General features: G+C 38.8%; 1 protein-coding gene across 3 annotated transcripts in view; it reads right to left on the bottom strand.

Annotated features, from left to right (window-relative positions):
• Positions 1-2,194: 2,194 nt before the first annotated feature.
• The window catches only part of FRS2 (fibroblast growth factor receptor substrate 2), a 112,073-nt gene continuing 93,280 nt past the window's right edge, over positions 2,195-20,987 (bottom strand). For all 3 annotated transcript variants that reach the window (XM_040637253.1, XM_040637252.1, XM_040637254.1), the window contains 6 exons: positions 18,135-18,229; positions 12,783-12,874; positions 11,325-11,511; positions 10,110-10,268; positions 9,556-9,719; positions 2,195-7,963 (listed from right to left, as the gene is read on the bottom strand). In XM_040637253.1, coding sequence (XP_040493187.1) covers positions 7,016-7,963; positions 9,556-9,719; positions 10,110-10,268; positions 11,325-11,511; positions 12,783-12,848 — 1,524 coding nt within the window. In that variant the 5' untranslated portion in view covers positions 12,849-12,874; positions 18,135-18,229 and the 3' untranslated portion in view covers positions 2,195-7,015. The remainder of the gene's footprint in view (positions 7,964-9,555; positions 9,720-10,109; positions 10,269-11,324; positions 11,512-12,782; positions 12,875-18,134; positions 18,230-20,987) is intronic.

The following is a 20,987-nucleotide window of genomic DNA, read 5'->3' as shown; positions in this document are numbered from 1 at the left end:
AATCTCTACACCCAATGTGGGGCTTGAACTCATGAGCCTGAGATTAGGCATCACATGCTCTTCCAACTGAGCCAGCCGGCTGCTCCTACCCATTCATTTTTATACTGTGCAGTGTGATACAGAATTATACAGTAGCAGAGTGGTTGTGACAGTCTAGCCCATAAAGCTTAAAATAGTTATTATCTGATCCTTTACAGAAAAAATTTGCTGACCCTGGTTTACACTATTCTCAAGGTCCATCATGAAAAGGGGTGTTCAGATTGGACAAATCATTATTTTAAATCTACCAAGATTTTGAAAACTTGCTCTTCTTGCAGGAAATGCACTTTAATGGGTAGATCCCAAATCACATACTGGAATGAGAAGAGTCACAATGAGCAGCACAGATGCCTGCACAATATTAAAAAGGGCTATTTTCATTGTGGGCCAAATCACTTACCTGGAAACATTATCTCCTCCGGCAAGCCTGAGACTTACCTAAGATTGAGACCCTGGGTGATGGAGAAACCAATCAATGCCCCCTCCCTTCTTGGCTTTAGTGAAGTTGGAAGATAGCCAGGGGCATTTGGATGGGGACTGGGAGGCAGGCCTTGCCACCTGTGGAGCTAGGCCAGAAACACCCAGCAGACCCCCTATTTGGGGACTCAGCAATTTGTTCTTTCCCCTTTGCATGTGTTTGTGACTCTTCCTTTCCTACTTCCTTTGGTGTCACCCTTGTACCCAAGGGGTTAAACGCTCAGCGTCTGTTTTCTGTTATCAGGCTGCACGGGTTTGGATTTCAGCTCTTCTATTTATTAGCTTTGTAACTTTGGATGGGTTCCATAGTCTGCCCACCCTGATCTACAGCAATGGGAGAAATAACAGGATTTGTTGCTTTAAACCACTATGTTTTAGGGTGGTTTGTTGCACAACAATAACTAACCTAAATACTCTTTCAACAATGCCTTTGAAAAGGCATTTATCCAGTTTTGCTTCCATTTTTATAAGAGCCTAACTCAGCCTCCCTGCTTCATTAAAATGTCACATCCTCCAGTGTTCCTCCATGTTGATGTCAGAATAATCTTTTGAACTATTGTTTCTCCAACGTTTAAAATCCTCCAAATTCTCACCTCATTTAGATTAAAACAAAAATCCCTTAGTATTCTACACCTATGTGCTCTCATTTCTTCTTCCTTCTCTATCCCCTACCCTGTCTTTGCAATCTACGCTCCAGTCATATGGGACCACTTGCCGCCATTGAACAATCATGATCTATGTATAGTTAAATACAACTGTGCCTTTGTACCTTATTCCTTCTCCCTAAGACATCCTTTCCTCTCCTCCTCTAAATCTATGAAGACTCTCATCAAACACCTTAGGGATTACCTCCTCTAGGTTTTTCTCGAAGATCTCCATTCTTAGACCGAGTTTGATGCCCTTTTTTGTGTGTGTGTCTATATCATACCACATATACTAAGAATTGGAGTAACAATTTTGTTAATTCTCCTAAGGTATACAGCTAGTACCATTCTAGAGGTATCAGAATAACTTATTATATACAATTTGCCTCAGGGCTTAGTTCTCTGGGGGCGGGGGAGAAGGGCATTGCCCCCATTAGTAAAGCTATTCTAAACTACAAATCCTTTTGAGCACAAGGACTGCTATCTTTATTAGTAGCAGGGAACTAGTTTGTGCTCATCCATTAAATAAGAATAACATGTGAATAACTACTGTCTTCAAAGGAACTCAAAAGAAGAATACAGAAATAATCCAAAGAAGTTTTTAATTTCTGAGAACAAATGCCCAAATTTCCCAAGATGCGGTCTCTGCCACATCTTAACCAATCAATCTATGGGTTCCATGGTGTTTGGCACATAATAAGCAGCCAATCACATGTGGTCTTGTCTACCCCTTCATTGTTTAAATGACCTCCATCTTGAGCCGTACCCAAATAGAAAGCTTTGCATTTTTTACTTAAAAATAGGTTTGGAGTCCCAAAGCTGAGAACTACTAGTTTGAATGACCGCATAGATAAAACTGTGAGGGAGTCTGTCAAATACTTAAAATTTCATTTCACTTTGATGAAACATGATCTTTAACCCATTCATTATATATCACTTTGAAAATGGAGGCAATGATATGAGACTAAGAAATAAACCCTCTTATCATAAAGCTTTAAGAAATGTATGAAATATAAATACAGGAAAACTTTAAATAGGTATCCAACCAAACTTTTATTGGGGTTTTATTGCAATCTACTTTCGGCAATAAGGGGAAAGTAACCATAAGAACTCCGATCAGATTTTATTCAACAAAGCAGTTTTTCATGAATGCTTAAGGTCAGTGTATATATAGTCAGCTCAGCTTCCAGTATCAACTTGAGTACCTCATTGGGGAAATTTATGCCAGAATGACAACAGTAAGGCATTGCAAGATCCTAAATCATCTAAGATTAAACCATATTTTACATATAATTTTTAGGACAGTATACTAATACTCTACAATAAATAAGGATTTTAAAAATGTGTTGCTTAGCCCTTGTTGAACTAAATTCAATTATTAGCTTATTAAGTACTCCAGTTAATAAAGGTTCGATTGTACTCCAAGAACTCTGACTTTTCCAAAGATAAAAAAATTAGTTCTCATTTGTTATGACAAAAATTAAGCTTAAAAGCACATTCACACTTGTCCTTAAAAGCATGTTTACATCATATATGAGATAACTTCTCATGCCTGGAGATACGGTTTATATGGCAAAAAGTCATATGCAAAGAACGACTAGAGGGCAATCCTCCCAGCTCCACGTCCTCCAAAAAGCCACACTTGGCCTCAGTGTAAAAGTTATATTTTATTGCCATGCTACAAAATGTATGAAGTTGGCACTGATAGGGAGAAACAGAGAACAAAGGGTGGGAAGGGATAGAGGGCAAAAGGTGTTGTTACATATACAACAAGGTTTTAATCAACAGTGGTAAATTTTGCCAATATTAAAAATGCAAACCAAAATTTAAAATGCTGATATGAAACAGCATTAATATACAATTTATGCATAGTACAGTATCACTTATGTCTTTTATTAGAGAAATATGGAATGTTTATAAAAGAAATTAACCATAGGGGATAAAATTCCTATTTCATATACAATTTGGCAATGGTAGTCCCACTGTTAGACAATTTTTTATAAAAGAAAAAATTAAAAATCTAACAAGCTACCTTTATACAAAGTTGCTATATTTATGCCTTTACGTAGGAAAAAAACATTTATAATGCAAATTAGGACGTACAATAATCTTACAGTATTATACAATGTAATGAAAATAAAAACATAACACAAAATTTTTCCTTTATAAAATGTATATTTTGCATTTACTAATGCAAATGTGGCACACCGGTGACTACTGTACTATTAATACCAGTCCGTTTCCATGCTATTATTGTCCAATTGTCATAGAATTGCAATTCTATCGATGCTACAAAAGAATTGTGTTATACGCCCCAAAAATGAGGAAGTAGGAATGGGGAATAGGGATGTAAAGAACAGGATAGATAGGGTGCTGGTTTGGGCAGAGTATATTGTGGTATGTCATAAAGTATCTGTTAGTTTTTCAAGCCAAAAACATTTTCTATACATTCTGTAATTTCGTACCAATGCCTTTATTCAAATTTGGCAAACATCGGGGAAAAGGTAATTAGTACCATATACCTCACATATCAGAAATATGAATAAGATGCCAATACATCAGCTACTTCTGAATGTTGTCTCTGATGGTATGTCTATTCCAAGGAGAGATATATATATATATATATATATGTATATACACATATACATATATATATATTTACACACACACACACACACACACTACACATTGCACAAAACACTTGGGCATTATAGGTTAGGAACAGCACAGGGGGAAGCGGGAAGTACTTTTTAGCTTGTTAAAACCTTTACCTTGAGGCAAAAATATGGTGGCACATTATTGGGAAATTATGAAAACATAAGGCCCCTGTCCCATTTTTAATAGAACATTACTGAGGTACATTTTTATATGTTGTGCCACAGATTTTTTTGAGGGGAGAGGAATAAACATACATTAGCTTGACTGATAACATTGAACTGTGGGGGTCAACATTAATATCTATAAAAACAAAGACTGCTTGGCAAATTTTCATAAGTCCCAAATGTGATCTATTCCGGATATACTGGGAAGTGAAAAGCTTTTTGCTGAGTCTTCAAGAGTAAAGTGCATATCTCATCACTCCACAGCAGCAGTAAATAAAAGGAACTATTTGCCAATCTTCCTGGAGGGAGGGAAGGCACCATATTTGCATTTTTAAAGGAAGATGAAACTGGGAAATAAAACACATGAAGAAAAAACACAGGTAATACCCACATCAGTTTCTAACCTCTGATCTGGGATGAAAGGCTGTCATCACCTGTATGGATAAAAGAGGACTCTATTGGGGGGAAAGCATCTGAACAGTGATTATATTTCCAAAACCAAAAAGTGGGATCCCATGGTCTATCAATGGAACAGAATATCTAAAATTAGGTTTGTCTCAGAAAATCTGAAACATATGGCCACAATTATATCCCAATAAAATATCTCATTCTAAAATGCACCTAGTACCAGGTACATTCTTCCAGGACAGAGCTTAATGCCCATGACTAGACTACTGCAACGGACAAGTAGTGTTCTACATCACTTTTTATTAAATAGGAGCACAGGTGATTTCCAGAGACACCTAGAAATAAACACCAGTTGTATACATCTTCCTAATACTCATAGTACCTAAAATCAAATTCTTAGCAGACAAATTGGTCCCATTTTCATTTTTAAAGCACACGGTATTTAAAGCATAAACTGCGATGATTATATTGGAGCTACCTAAAATATATAAAAACTAATTAGAATCTGGAAGGAAAATGAAAATGATGAGGAAAAGAAAGAAAATAAAGTATCCAACCTCCAAAATGAATCAGCAGGTCAGCCCTTTCATTTGGAGGTTCTGTTCTGACCGCTCGTTTTGGAGAAAACCACGTGTACTGCTTCCATTATAACTCTTACTCCACCTTACAAAAACCATCACATGGATTTGGCACGATCAGCAATCCACTCAGAAGAAAGCATAAATGGAACAATATATTAAAAATGGAAACCACACACCTATACCACTGTTCTCTTTTTAGAGAACAGTGAACACTTTAGTAAGCACCAAGTTCACAGGGAAAAAAAAGAAAGAAAATTCTGCTATGCACATAAACCAATGGCACTGAAAATAACAAAGACACCTTTAATAATTTTTTTTCTTTATAATGGTCCCACTCTATTATTCTGCTAATCCATCCACTGTCCTATAATTAGGTTATTTACTGATCAGGTTGGGTGCTGTATGACTGAAACCTTTTCATGCTAAATTAACCTTAGTTACATCTGGTAGATAGATCTAAATCATGACCTCAGACTTCCTCAGATTTAGAGAAAACAGTAACCTACGCTTTCCACTCCACTGTCTCTTGTCTTCTCTAGTGTCTGAGAAACTGGAACATTCTTGATTTTCCAAGAGTTAGACATATGGACTCTCTTCGGTTTTATATAAACTTCAATTCATTTTAAATCCTAAATTATGACACAATCTCATTGCTATAAGACTTCCACTGTACCTGCTATGCTGGCGACAATCCTAACATTCTAATGAAATCAAGGGGTAATCAACGATCCAGCTATGAGTGAAAGGACAGCAGAGCTGAGTAGCACTACTGTGGGCAAAGTACAGTTGCAGCCATGTGATGAGGGAATCACTGCTAAAGTGCTGGGGAGAGTGCCCACAGAGAAAACACAGTACCTTTAGGGAACTTTGCCTGTTAAAAGAAGTTTCCTTTTTTTCTCACTGTTAAAGAGATCACCTATGGGCACAAGTGAAATTTCAAATTGAGCGAATGTTTTTATCAACTTGAAAAGTAAACAGCATATAAATAAATACTGGACAAGGGCAACCCTGTTATAGAATAACAGTAAGTTCCAAATGAACCTTCAAAACCACAATTTGACAAAAATGCAAACTAAGCAACAACGAACACATAATCCAATTTCAGAACTATATACAAACTCAAAACATTTTAAGTTGAAAAAAAGACACTAAACAACAAAATAAGACATCCCAAATACCAAAGGAACAAACTGAAGGTAAATGGCAACCTAATGGCACAAATGCCTCCAGAAAACAATGTCACTGTTAATAATCTAGAGGAGAGAAACTTTCAAGAGATCGTGGTTCAGATTTCCAAATGTGTTTGGGTAAAGTGACCTGAGGCTGATTTCTTGAGTCTAGTGTAATTCGGATTAAGATACCCGGGCATGCCCTTCAAATGACATCATGAGATGAGTAAACAGAAAATCTTGTTTCCTTCCTGCCTTTTGATACACCAAGAGCAAATCATATTCACGGGCACAGGGCTCTTTCTAGTAACGCAGAAGGCAAAGGAACTGACTGGTATACAAGGAGGTGTGGTACTTCTATTTCCTTTACATATGTTTTGGCTCAAGTCAAAAAGCCTACAATTAATGAAATAAAGGATTCCTCATGTTACATGCTGGAGGCCATATACCATGAATAGTGAATCTACAAATATTACTTTCAAAGCCTAGAGTTATCTGTTAGCGATGCACATTATCAAGAGGCTTTATAAAATGGTTTAAATGCCAACCATGACTTAGACATGAATGATATGCGTAAGTCCAGAATATTGGTAAGAATCACCCAGCATGTCACTCACTTCAGCTCTCATTTGAAATAGGCACTGTGAAAATGGGAATGCTGCTGCACAGTACTGAGTAGTATATACGGAAACTAGTGTTCTTTAATGAGTACCTGCTCTACATTAATTCCCTTTAGTTAAAGAAGCACAGGAAATATTCAGAAAAAATCTTATCAGTCTATAAAAGGAGTTAGTGTTTAGAAATGAAAATGAAGCACTTGCATCTTCATTTTTTAAAACTTCACAAAGGTGCAAACAAGGTACCGCTTTCCGGGCTCACATGGGCAGGTCAGTACTATTATGTCTAGTCTTCCTCGATGTACCGTCATCTCGTGGCAGTGCTTTCTGTAAATTTGACATAGCAGCAGTTCTCTCGATGTCTATCACAGCATACAGCTCTGTACGCCTGGTAGGGGTTTGCGGAAGGGGAGTGGTAGGCGTTTTTGGAGTCTGAGGGTTGTCAGAGTCACTGCCGCCTTCCAAGTCGACCTGTATGTAATTGAGCTGCCTGTGTTCTAAACTTGGGCGTCTGATATCGAAGTTAAAGACTGTCGGTGTACAGTCCCGACGCCTCGAATATTCTATCTTGTGAGCACTTGCCGGCACTGTTACATTCTCTGTATTTACATAGTTATGCATTGGGTCTAGATTATTATGGTAGCCATTTAGAGATGGCGTCTTTGGTCCTAAATTGTCATCTTCATCCCTACTAAGCTTGCGGGCTTCCCAAACAGGAGGCAAAGATGGTAAATTTTCATAGTTTAATAACGCAGTTCTTCTCTGAGCTGAGTTGTTGATATTCTGGGTATCTGAGGTGCTGGATGTCAGACGACCCCTCCTGACCCCTGAGGCACTAGGGATAGATAACCCATTTATGTTTTCATACACCAGTTTGTTAACAGAGGGCGCGTCTCTTCGCTCGTCACTGTCATAGCCAGTGTCCCATTCTGTGCTATTGGCACCACTTCCGCTCACTTGGTCTCTTCCGAGTTGCTCCAGTTTCTCTTTTTCCATTAACTGCTTTTGAACAGGGGTTGGTCCTAAGACAAATTTGACTCCTTCGGGTTCAAGAAGAATCTGAGGGTCCCTGTCTTCAATACTACTTGGTTCTTCTTTTGGTGTGTTGCTTTCAGCATTTGAAATCCTCGCCTCCAATGGGACATGCACACTTGTGCGGTTTTTCCGCTCTTCTTGCACGCCTGTAGTGTTGACATAGGTATGTACCTAAAGCAAAATGGAAGAGTGGATAAATAACTTGCTTAAAACAGAATAAAAAAAAAAAGGCTGACCATATCCGTTAAATGTTATCGATTAACTTTCTCCCTATACTCTTCCTTCAAAGCTTTTGTATTAGTTTTTCACCAATAAAAAGGGGGGAGAGGGGAGGAATGTGGAAATACTTTCTTTACTTGATGAGGACTGTGGAAATACTTTCTTTACTTGATAAAAGAATAATTAACTCTAGGGGCGCCTGGGTGGTTCAGTCAGTTAACCGCCTGCCTTTGGCTCAGGTCATGATGTCAGGGTCCTGGGATTGAGTCCCATGTTAAGCTTGCTGCTCAGCCGGGAGGCTGCTTCTCCCTCTCTGTCTCAAATAAATAAATAAAAATCTAAAAAAAACCCAAAAAAACAAAAACAGAGTAACTACTCCAAAATAACACATAACAGTGTACTTGATACATGAAAAGCATTCTGTTAAAAAAACATCAGGAACAAATTGGGATTACCATTTTGATGTTGTTTTAGAAATTCTCATCAATGCATTAAAACATGATTCAGAAATAAGGAATAACAAGAATTAAAAAAGAGAGAGAGACAAATTTATCAAGATCTGCAGACAATGGGACCAAATAAGGAGTTAAAAACCCTGCTAGATTTAATAAGGGTTCTATAAAATGCACTTATACAAAATAAATACTACCTACTAAGAAATCATCACTATTTAGAAAAGGTCAACAGTATTTTGCGGGAACAATATAAAATGTTTGGAAGACTAGGGGCACCTGGGTGGCTTAGTCACTTAAGCAATGACTCTTGATTTTGGCTCAGGTCAGGATCTCGGGATCTTCGCACTGAGCACCGGCTTGGGAGGGGAGGCGGGTGGGGGGGGGTTCTGCTCGGAATTCCCTCCCTCTCCCTCTGCCCCTCCCCCTGCTCATGCGCGCGCTCTCTAAAATAAATAAATTTTTAAAAAAAGTTTGGAAGACTATATATAAAATTTGAAAAAATTCAAAAATAAAATGCAAAAACTGCAGGAAGTATAACTATGGTAAATAAGAATTAATTTAACATGTAAAGAACACAGAGATATAGATTTTAAAACAGTAAAAATTTCTTAATGATATATGACCATTTGGTTTACAAAAGATAAGAATAACTAATTAATATATAGGCAATGTTCAGCCAAATACTTCATTCCTCAAACGAAAAACAGAATAGTCAGAAATATTACATAGCTTCATAAAAACACTGACAATAAAATCTACCTTCCCGCTAGTAGTCCACTGATACAAAAGGAATTTAAATTCCAAATCCACCGGAGGTTACTGTGACAGGAACTGACCATTAGTTCTACCTGTCTTCATCTACAGATGTGCCCCTCCTGAGCCCACGGGCTACTGCGACGCTGTTTCCCTCCACACCTGTATGCATTCGGCATATGTTAGAAAACACATGCGGTCTCCTCTGATTCTTCACTACAAACATCACCAACAAACGGTGAAAGCTAAAATTCAGACTAGAACTTCCACGTATCGTGCAGCAATGCTTTAAGGCCACACAGTCAATCCGCCTGTTAGACAGCAGTACGTGCTTACTTGCTCCTCCGCCACAAGCAGAGGGTGCGTAGATTCTTCACCCACTGACGGCAGGCGTGCGCTTCCCACGGAAGGATGTCTGCTTGAGGGATGGGACGAAGCATCTCCAAACGAGGGGTAGCGGGGATAACCATTAGGTAAATTCTGAGCAGCAAACCCTGGAGCTGAGTTTTTGTTTATTGGTTTAAGAAGAAAAGCAGGATATCGGGGCAGGACAGAGAGATAAAAGTGAATGAGAATGGAATGTGCGCTGAGAAAATTAAGCAAGGTGTTTCTGGTAAGACACGACAGAAACCAGAGCACGAACGACACCCTCCTTCCACCCCAACTTTCCATTCACGTTTTAGATAACATAGAACTTTTAATGTTTTCCTACTTAAAATATTAAAAACGTTTATAATTATAAGCTCTAACAGTGTAAAACAAAAAACCTGACTACTATTACACTTATGTTAGCCAATGGTGACTTCTAAGGCGTTACAGATTAAATACCCATAATCCAAAATTTATAAATGTCTACTATTCAAAATACAAGAGGGAAAACTGGTACTTACTTGTAGGTGTTCGAGGTGTTCTGGGGACTTCCAATTCTGTCTGATGATTATTCCTTTCTACAACTGGCTCTTCCACCACATTTATACTATTATTTTGCATAATCTCTTGCAACATGTTAAATAATTCTTCTGCACGGGCACACTTAAAGGCAAAGATTCCTACAAATATAAAAGAGAAGGGGAAAACAGTAGCTATAGCTTTTTTAAAAAAAACACAGGAACACCTGTCAAGAATGAAACTGTAAAGTAAGCATTCTATGCACTGACAGGAAGAAAGGCCTTTTAAATAGATGCCTGATAAATTAATGATATTCTGTTTCAAAACATAAACCCAAAAGGAAATTCACGGAATTTTCCTATGTCTGAGGGAGCTGGCCCAAAACAAGGCAGACAAAAACAAGATTTGAATACTTACTTTCATCTGCTTTTTAACAGCAGGGGGCGCCCAAATCGCCATTACCAAGGTGATCCTTTACTATTTGACAGTCCCTTCCTGGATAGTTTACAACCCTTACCTTGTTTAACCATCACAACAGTTCTGTGAAGTAGTGATTAGCACTGCCCACGATACAGAAGAAATTTGATGTTCTACCAAGATCATGTAACTTGCCCAAGGCCTTTCAAGCAGTAGGCAGCAAAAAAACCAAACTATGCTCTGTTTGACTCTAAAGTTTAGGTTCTTCCCCCAAAGGGTTATAACAGTAAAGATACATAGTCGATTTACTGGAGCTAATCATCTACTGAAAATCTTAAATAATATGAGTCAAAATTCTGGACATAGAGAATGTGCTTAATAAATTCCTGATAGGGGCGCCTGGGTGGCACAGCGGTTAAGCGTCTGCCTTCGGCTCAGGGCGTGATCCCGGCATTATGGGATCGAGCCCCACATCAGGCTCCTCCACTAGGAGCCTGCTTCTTCCTCTCCCACTCCCCCTGCTTGTGTTCCCTCTCTCGCTGGCTGTCTCTGTCTCTGTCAAATAAATAAATAAAATCTTTAAATAAATAAATAAATAAATAAATAAATAAATAAATTCCTGATAAATGAAGACACAGTCTACTCTATCTCTTTTCTTAACAATCCACTTAGTTGGGGAAATTTTTTTTTCTATCAGGAAAAAAGTAAAGTATTTATTTAAACATTGTAAATAGAATAACTGAAAGAGCAATTTTCAAATGTGATACTGTTTGGGGAAAAAAATTAAAGGCTCTACCTACCTTGTCCAGTTTGACACCTTCGGCCACTTTCAAAAGAAAAGAGATTTGAATCATAGCCATAGCGCCGCAGGCAGAGATAGTGCCATTTGACCGAGTCACGTTTGCGAGTGTATAAAATCAGCTCTGTGTCTGTAAGTTCCATTATGCCAGAACCTAACTCATTCCCATCATCATCCACATTAATGACCTAAAAAAGAAAGTTCAATTAATGCTAACCTAACGTTCCCACTTGACAGTCATACACGAATTCACCAATCTGTCAGTAAAATGCACTGCTGCTGATTGGTTCAGTTATTCGTTCCTTTGTTAGTTCATTCATTAACCAATGTGTGTGCCGGGCATGGATTATGTAGCAGTGAAATATCCTGCTCTACCCACAAGACGCTCACATGCCCAGTGAGGATATAGGATATACAAACACGAAGTCAACAACACAACGCTGTATATGAGCGATTGACAAATGGGTGCGACAGAGGCTGCAAAAGGCAGGAAACGTGGCCTAGGTGGCTGGAGGAGCCTTCACCCGAGAAGAGGAGGGACTTCGGCTGGGCCTCAGGAGAGAACTGATGGGTCAGGGGCTGTGGGGCACATGCTGAAGATGCAGTGCCGTGGCAGAGACGAAGAAGGTATGCTTCAGAGAGACCAAGACAAGACTGGCACAGAGCTCACGGAAGGGGGAGGCCTCGCACTGCTGAGTTTCTGAAAATGGCTAGAGACTACGAGGAGTAGGAAACACTTCGAGAAAACGGTCTATATTCCTGGGACTGGCAGAGCGCTTTCCACATATTTTTCCCATCTAATCCTCAAAACAATCCCAAACTGCAGGTAATACTATTTTCTCCGCTGTACAAAACTGGAACAAACACACAGTGATAACGTAACCTGCCCAAGGTCACAAAGCTACAAAGCAACAGGGTTTCGACTCACACCTGGGTCTGTGTGACCCAGAGGCCACAATGAGTAACAACCTGAGGTCAGACTACAAGAGACACTAAATGGCTGTGGAGAGGTAAGAAATGGAGCATCTGCGCTCTACGTAACAGAACACCAGAAGTTTTAGAATGATGGAAGAGTAAGATTAATATGATGTCAACTGCAGGATGGGTCACAAAGGTGACTGACTCAAGGCAGAGCTAAGAAGTTACCCAGGCATGAAGCAATGACTGGGAGGTGGTGACCAGACTGAAGAGGCACTTATAAAATGGCATTAAAAAAAAAAATTTACTAGAACTGTATGGCTCTAATTGGATACAGAGGACCAGAGGGAAAGCAAAAGAGGATTCCACACTGTCGGTAAGAACATACCGTCATCATTTGTTAAAACAAGAAAAGGCAGAGTGGACACAAAGAGAAATAGAAGAGTCTGGAGATAAAAGTGAGGAAGTATGATACATTATGTGAAGAAAAAGAAGAACATCCGACTAGGCAGAGAGATATAACTCAACCAGTTTTACTAACCTTAAACTTGTTCCGATGGTTATCTGGGACAGTGTCTTTATCTGGACAGCTACAACAGCTACCCATGGCTTCTTCAGAAGACCATGTGAGCACTACATGAAAGATAATTTGGAAAAAATTATTAAATGTAGGATACAAAAATCATGAAACAGAAAGAGACAGAAATCATCTAACACAAGTCCTGCATTATTTTGATAAGGAAATTTAAGCCCAAGAAGGTACAGGGCTGAGCTAGATTTCACACACTCAGCTGGTAAATTTTGCTCAGTGACAAGAAAAATAATTTTGTGAGGTAGACTTCATGGAAATCTCAAATTTCCAGTTTAATTTGCAAAGGTCTGCTCTATTTTTAAATTATCTTAAAAAAAAAAAAAACCACAAACCAATTAAGGTCTCATCTCATATGTAACACTATTTAAATAAAGTCGTTCATGGAATTAACCCTCAATGGTTTATCAGAAATTTCATGTCCCTCTTTTAATAAAATTCCAAAGGGATGTTGAACTTCAAGGTTGGAAGGTATTTTGATTCTTATTACTCACTGTAGTATATCCTTTATGTATCTCACCAGGCAAAAGTTGATTGGCAAATAAGACACAAAAACAAATTTGGACTAGTTCATTAAGAGAGAAAAACAACCCAACAATCAAGGAGTAACTCAACGTAGAAACTATTGGCAAAACTGACACAGCGTGTCTGTCTAATCCTTCTTTCCCACACAAGATTAGAGATAATAGGTTACAGGTGACATTAAGTGTTCAAGAAAACTCCAAATGAACAATGGAAAAATTCAAAACATCACTTAAAAATTAAGGGGAAGAATCAGAATGAATGTGACAATATTTGGAAAAGAGGGAGGGAAGGAAGCATAAAAAGCTATTAAATTTTAATTAAAAACATAAATCTGATAAAACGGGCTTAAAATTCTTCAGGGGCTCTTCACCATGTTTAGGAAAAAATTTGAAGCTTATCAGCATGAAATGAGGTTCTTCACCATCTTGTCACTGGCTACAGATCTAGTCTGAACCCTCTTTGTCTCTGCTTCAAGCCCTCCCAAGTCACACTTAACAATTCCCCCAGAGCAACCATCCTTCCATGCTGCTCCTTTCCCTTCTCAAGATTCAACTGCACAGTTCCTTCAGGAAGCCTTCTCTGATTCCAAGCAACTGGGAGAGTTACACTTCTTACATACCTCCCAAGGCACCCTGGGCTTCCCAGTATCATAGCATTCTTCACGTTGCTTACTTAGTAGAAATTGTGATAGACCATCTGTTTACTTAACCATCATTCCCCCTCTACCGAAGCTCCTTCCCAAGCAGGAAGAGACCTTATGCAGTTTTGCATTCCCCACACCTAACATGTTACCTAGCACACAGCAGTGCTCTAAGTCTCCTGTGAGCTGGATGAACTGAATTGTGTTAAACAAAGGTAAAGAATGCTGGCAGGTATTAAGCAGATGAAAAAGTATACTAGTGCGCAAACCAAAAGAAGTGATAAAGTAGTAAAGTTAATTAAGCCTCATATTTGGTACTTTGCTCTAAGTAATATGCCAGCTAAATAACATGGCATAAAGATGATTAATCACAGCATGTACTTCTGAAGAGTCATGAGTCTAAAGGGAAAGACAGAGATGTAAACAGATAATGCATTATGATTAAATGTTATATGAGAATATGAGAAGACTTCTGCGGGCACAGAAAAGGGAGCAAATAACTTTCTGGGTTAGCAGGGCAGGAAGCACCATCTGAGCTGGTACTCCAAAGGGTGAACGGAAACAGTGCACTGGGCAAAAGATAGAAACTTGAGACAGGTAAGAGTACAAAGAATACAAAGACAAAGGTCATGAAAGATCATGAAAGGTGGTACTGCATTCAGAAAAAAGTGAGGTGTCCAAGATGACTGGAGCACAGGGTCAGCTGTAACATAAGCAGGGGCCAAACCATATAAAGGGTCCTGAACAACGAGGTGCGAACTGGGACTCCAAGTAACTTGAAGCTAGACGGCATCCAGTGTCTTCCCAGTCAAATGGACATGACTGTATCATGGCATTTATCACATTCTACTGTAATGTTTATCTGTCTCAACGTTCACTTCACTGTGATTTCCCTGAAGATAGGAACCTTCTCTTCTTAATTTTCTAGGGCACTAAACGTACCACCTGACATAGCCACGTCCTGACGTGGTCCGCAAGTGTTTAATTTAAAAAAATTAATACAGGCATACCTTGGAGATATTGTAAGTTTGCTTCCAGACCACGGCAAAAAAGCAAGTGTCACAATAAAGTGAGTCAATCACTGTTTTGGTTCCCAGTGCACATAAAAGCTACGTACGCGCTATACCACAGTCTAGTCACGTGCAACAGCAGTATGTCTCACAAAACAATGTACGTACCTTAGCGAAAAAGTACGTCATTGCTAAAAACGCTAACCATCAATCCAAGCTTTCAGTGAGTCATTATCACTGATCCCAGTTCATCATAACAAATAAAATAATAATGAAAAAGTTTGAAACACTGTGAGAATTACCAAAATGTGACACAGAGACACAAAGAGAACAAATGCTATTGGAAAAATGGCGTTGACAGACTTGCTCAAAGCAGGGTTGCCACAAACCTTCAATTTGTAAAAATCACAGTATCTGCAAAGCACAATAAAGCAAAGTGCAATAAAACAAGGAATGCCTGAAAACACTTAATAAATTATGGGATGAGAGAGAGGCAAAGGAATACTAAAAACATTTTTTTTAAGTAGAGGGATAAATGCCAGAAACCAAGTCTTCTTGAAATTACACGCCCATCCTCCCCACTGACCTGCTCCTGAACATGAAGAGCTAAGAGATTCCTACAGTGTAGCTTCTGCTTCACAAGGTGGGGCTTCAAAGGAATAATTTTAAACTATTTCTCAAAAGGAGTAGAAAATCATTCTTTTTTTGTTTTGTTTTAAAGATTTTTTTTAAATTTTTTAAAAGTAATCTCTATAGCCAACATGGGGCTCAAACTCACAACCCCGAGATCAAGAGCCACACGCTCCCCCGACTGAGCCAGCCAGGGAGCCCTAGAAAATCATTCTTCTACTTGCCACCTCCCGGGCTACCTATGAAGGCAGCACCTCCTGTGTCGTCAAGGACATGTGGGCGGTGGCGCAACCTACTTGAAACTCTATCCACACGGAATGTTTCAATTCAGTACAACACTAATTAATGAAAAGCCTAATATGTGACCCAAAAGCCTTGTATGCCATACTAAGGAGAATGAATTTTATCCTACGCATAATGGGAAGCCAGCGAAGAATCTGAAGTAGGAAAGTGAGGTGCTCAGAATTTCATTTTAAACATATCCACCTGCAGAATAAATTTAAGTGGTAGTTCAGCTCAGAGAAGAAAAACCAGTTCAAGAATACTGAAAAATGAAATATGCTACAGACCTAACTCCAGAGCAGCAATACTAGGAATAAAGACAAAAAAAGATGAATTTTTAAAATACTCAGGGAGACCCGTCAGCAGCATGGAGCAGTTGGCTAAGCAGACAGGAAGGAAGAGGCACTTTCTAGCGTGGCGGATGATGGGTGCTGGTTCCATTACCTGAGACAGAAAACACCACGGTGCTCTTCAAGTAGAAATGGTGGTGGTTAGTTCAGTTTTAGACACGTTAAGTGGAGATTCTAGAGAACCACCAAATGGAGATATGCAACAGAGTTAAATACATGAGTATGGATTTGAGGAAGGAGGTAAATTATTGATACACACATGGTATTTGAAGCCATAAAGCAGAAAATACTGCCCAAGGACAGTATCAAGAGGGGTCTATAGTTGAAATTCTGGGGAATTTCAATTCTAATTCTGGGACACGTGGAAGTACTGGAGGAGAGGGAAGAAGTGAAGGAGAAAAAAAAAAATCAAAATAGTACCAGCTGAAAAAAGAAAGTGTCAAGAAGGAGGGTTCCATTCACAGTAGACTGCTAGAAGCAGAAACCAAACCGAAGCGAAGAAATGGAAGATAAGGAAGCAGCCCCCCAGGGAATGGAAACTGCTGTTTCAAGAACAGGTTCAACAAGGAGAGGGCAGAGTGCTTCAGTGTAGAAAGACATGGTTTGAAAAGAAAATATGTTGCTTGAGTTATTTGTTTTCAGATGACACAGACTGATGCGGGTTTGTGACCAGTAGGTCAGGAAAGGTTAAAATATTTAGGAAAAAAACCAAAAGAAAAAAATGTGCTATATGATGGCTCAAGACAGAAGGGGAAACTGGAGAAGAGGAGTTGCAGGACCCAGAATGAGAAGTCTGCCCCTAGAAGTAGGAATGCCTTGTCCTCTGAGGAGAGACGGAAGAAAATAAGGATGGACGAAGCATAGTAGAGAAGCTGAAGAAGGTAACACCTCTCATCCTAAATGTCCTTCGTGAAATAGAAGGCAAGTTTGCAGAACGAGGGACTTGAGGAGAATGGCAGGATTATTCACAGAGGGGCTGCCCAAGAAAGGCAGCAGGATGATTAAGCAGGCTGCCCTGAGGGCTCAGTAGAAGCTGGAGGGGAAGACTATGCTGTTTCTGCAGCAGCGCTCGGCAGTTCAGAGGGCAGACTGTGCAAGTGACCCAGGGTCAGAGGGTAAGAGCACAAGGAAATTAAAGGATATTGGCAATAACGGGGGTTTGAAGTGATGGATCATCAGGTCTGGTCAGGACAGAAGTAAAGAAAGAGGCCTGATGAAATGGGGAAGCAAATGGAGGCAAAAAGGAACAGGAGGCCTCAGTAAGGCTGAAGAACAGGCTTAGTAGGAGCAAGAGACTGAAACAGCTGGAACAATGGGAAGCTGTGGTCAATCCTCCAACACAGGAGACTTTTTAATGTGGAGTCTCATCCACATCTCTGCCTCCTCCTGAACTACAAACTCCTAGGCGAGGGGAAAGGCAAGATACCAGATATTCTGCATTTACGACCACCAGGTTAGTATTTGGAGACCACATCTGAGTTGTGTAAGACCTAATAATGTGCACTAATAAACACTTGATGAGAAACCATATGATTTCACCATCTTACCCAACCAAATTCATAACCCGGCAAAAACATAACTATGCTCCCTCGAGAAAGCAACACAGGAAAGTAACCGAGCGTACATTCAAGAACAAAAGATAGCTACGGTCTGGGAAGATTGATACTGCAGAAAGTTGGCTAAATATTTTAAATTCGTAAACACTGCCTTAGTTTAATTAAAGCCATTTGTCCTTATTCGCTGGAGGTGACAGCAAGTCAAGGAGGCAACATGATTGCATTCAAGAAAGCTTGACTAAAATCTCTTGTTTAAAAGAATATAATGTGAATTTGAAGTTTTTTCTTTTCTCAGGTAAACCTCAACTTACCTAGATCTGGCCATTAATATTCTTAGCCTCTTCTGCAGCATCAGGAGTTTAATCATACTTCAAAATACCATGTTTTCTTTGTTTGCTGACTTAACCTAGAAACAGAAAAAAGTCAAGAATTTATTTCTTTTAAAACAATGATTTTCCTTATGAGACTTTTGGTAGCACTGTTAGTTCAATTAATCTATTTCAATAAACTCAAAAGTATAAAGATCTGATTAATATATAAGATTTATTTTTAAAATGAAAATGACACGTACAGGTTATCATTCATACAGTCAAGTAAAAATGCTATAGTCTAAGTTCTAGGATGTTTGGATATCAGAACCTTTAGAAGCTGTTGACTCTGGCTTCTCCACTATAGCTATCACACTGGACAAATCATGTATCTCTATACTTAAGCCTCCTCAGCCACAAAATGAGAGGTGAGACTAAACCACCTCCGAAGTTCCTTTCCAGTTCTAATTTCACCAAGTGGCAGACTAATTCTCCACCACCAGTCACTTTCCTTAAACCTCGCCACCACTCCTCCCAAGAACAGACTCTTCAGAGTCCACCCACTGTACCTTTCTAATCTACAAGACCCTTCCAGAACCAAATCAGAGCACTCAGTCATCAGGAAACGGTCGATATGAACAAGAATGCCACACAATCAGGATAATGATATACCTTATAAGCAATAAATTACAATCTAGAGTTTCAAGAGATTTCAATATACTTTTAGGAAATTTCTGGTCAATCTATTCCCTTTTTACAACACAGAAAAAATCAAACTCAAACATGGGCGCTAATGTTTACCGAATAACTACATTGTATCAGGCATTAGGGGTTTTGCGAATACTCCCATTTTAATCTACATATTAACTAGAGTTAAAGGATTGATATCCAAAATGAACACTTTCAAATCATGAACCCACATGCAAACAGAATTTTCAACTCTGGACTTCAAACCAGTATACAAAATAAGCAGCTTGGCCAGGCGTCTGCTTGTGCCCCTCATCAGCTGCAGCTGCACCCCATGTTAGATTGAGCAGCACCCCACCGCCTCTGCCTCAGCACACCCTTCTTTTCTCCAGAAGCTTAATATATATTACGCTTTGTGTTTGGCTTGCAAAGTTATCTAGCTAATTCCAACAGAAATCATTTCTCTTATATGAATACATATTGTTTGTTCATCTCTCTCTCTTCTGGGAGATGTTAGCCAGCCAATGAACTCAGGAAAATCCCTCTTCCTCTTTTTATTCATTCCATTTATAAGTATCTTACAACTCCCATCCTGAAATAAGTTTAATCATAGTAAATAGGCTTAAAAGAGGTGATCCTTCCATAACCCTAAATCAAGGAAAAGTCTTAAGTTTTGAAATGAAACACATTAAATAATCAGTGTACCAACCTACACAGCTCTTGAAAATATTAAAAAGCATCCAACAAAATCTCTGAAAATTTCTGTCCCACCTTTAGACTTTTTCCTCTTTTCCTAATTTTCTTTGAGTAAAAGACACATAACATAAAACTTACCATCCTACCTATGTTTAAGTGTCCAGTCATGTTAAATATACTCAATAGTGTTGTGCGACCACTATCCAGAACTTCTTACAAAATGGAAATTCTGTACCCATTAAACATCTCATTTCCCCTCCCAGCTAATCCTGGCAACCACCATTCTACTTTCTGTCTCTATGAGTTTGACTGCTCTGGGTACCTCATATAAATGAGATCATACAGTATTCATCTTTTTGTGCCTGCCTTCTTTCACTAGGCATAATGTCTTGAAGTTCATCCGTGTTGTAACAGGTGTCAGAATTTCCTCTTAAAGGCTGAACAATATTCCATTTATACACATACACACACACACACACACACACACACACACACAAATTTTCCTTATCCATTCATCTATTGATGGACATTTATCCACCTCTTGGCTATTGTGAATAATGACGCAGCTGTGAACATGAATGTACAAATCTCTTTGGGACCATGCTTTCAATTCTCCTGAATACAGACCCAGAAGTGATATTGCTGACCACATGGAGATTCTATTTCTTATTTTTTGAGCAACTGCTATACTGTTTTCCATAGCAGCTGAAGCATTTACTTTCCCATGAGCACTGCACATGAGTTCCAGTCTCTCCACATTCTCACCAACATGTTTTCCGTTTTTGTTTGTTGGTATTAGCCATCACAATGGGTGTGAGGTGGTATCTCAATGTAGTTTTGATTTGCATTGCCCTAATAATGATCTTGGGGATCTTTTCATGTGCTTATTATTAAACATTCATATATCTTCTTTGGAGAAATGTCTATTCAAGTCCTTGGCCTATTTTTGAGTTGGAATGTTCTTTTGTTTTGGACTTTTAGAAGTTCTCTATATATTCTGGATATTAATCCCTTATCAAATATATGGTTCACAAATATTTTCTCCCATTCTGTGGGTTGCCATCTGCAGTCTGTTGAATAGTGCTTTTTAATGTACAAAAATTTTTGTTTTTCATCAAGTCCAACTTGTCTATTTTTACTTTTGTGGCCTATGCTTCTGGTGTCATATCCAAGAAAGCACTGCCAAATTCAATGTCATGAAGCTTTTGTTTAATGTTTTCTTCTAAGAACTGTATTGTTTTATGAATTATATTTAGGTCTGTGATCCATTTTGAGTTAATTTTTGTATGTGGTATTAGGTGAGGGTCCAAGTTCATTCTTTTGCATCTGGATATCCAGTTTCCCCAGAATCATTTGTTGAAAAAATTTTCCTTTCACCACTGAATGGTACTGGCACTTTTGCCAAACTTCAGTTGACCAAATATGTGAGGGTGTGTTTCTGGATTCTCTATTCTATTCCATTCTATCTATTCT

Source organism: Ursus maritimus, unplaced genomic scaffold (genome assembly GCF_017311325.1).
Source record: "Ursus maritimus isolate PB19 unplaced genomic scaffold, ASM1731132v1 scaffold_21, whole genome shotgun sequence".
Taxonomy (NCBI): domain Eukaryota; kingdom Metazoa; phylum Chordata; class Mammalia; order Carnivora; family Ursidae; genus Ursus; species Ursus maritimus.
The sequence above is the reverse complement of the archived record's forward strand: the minus strand, read 5'-3'. Positions and strand labels throughout refer to the sequence as shown.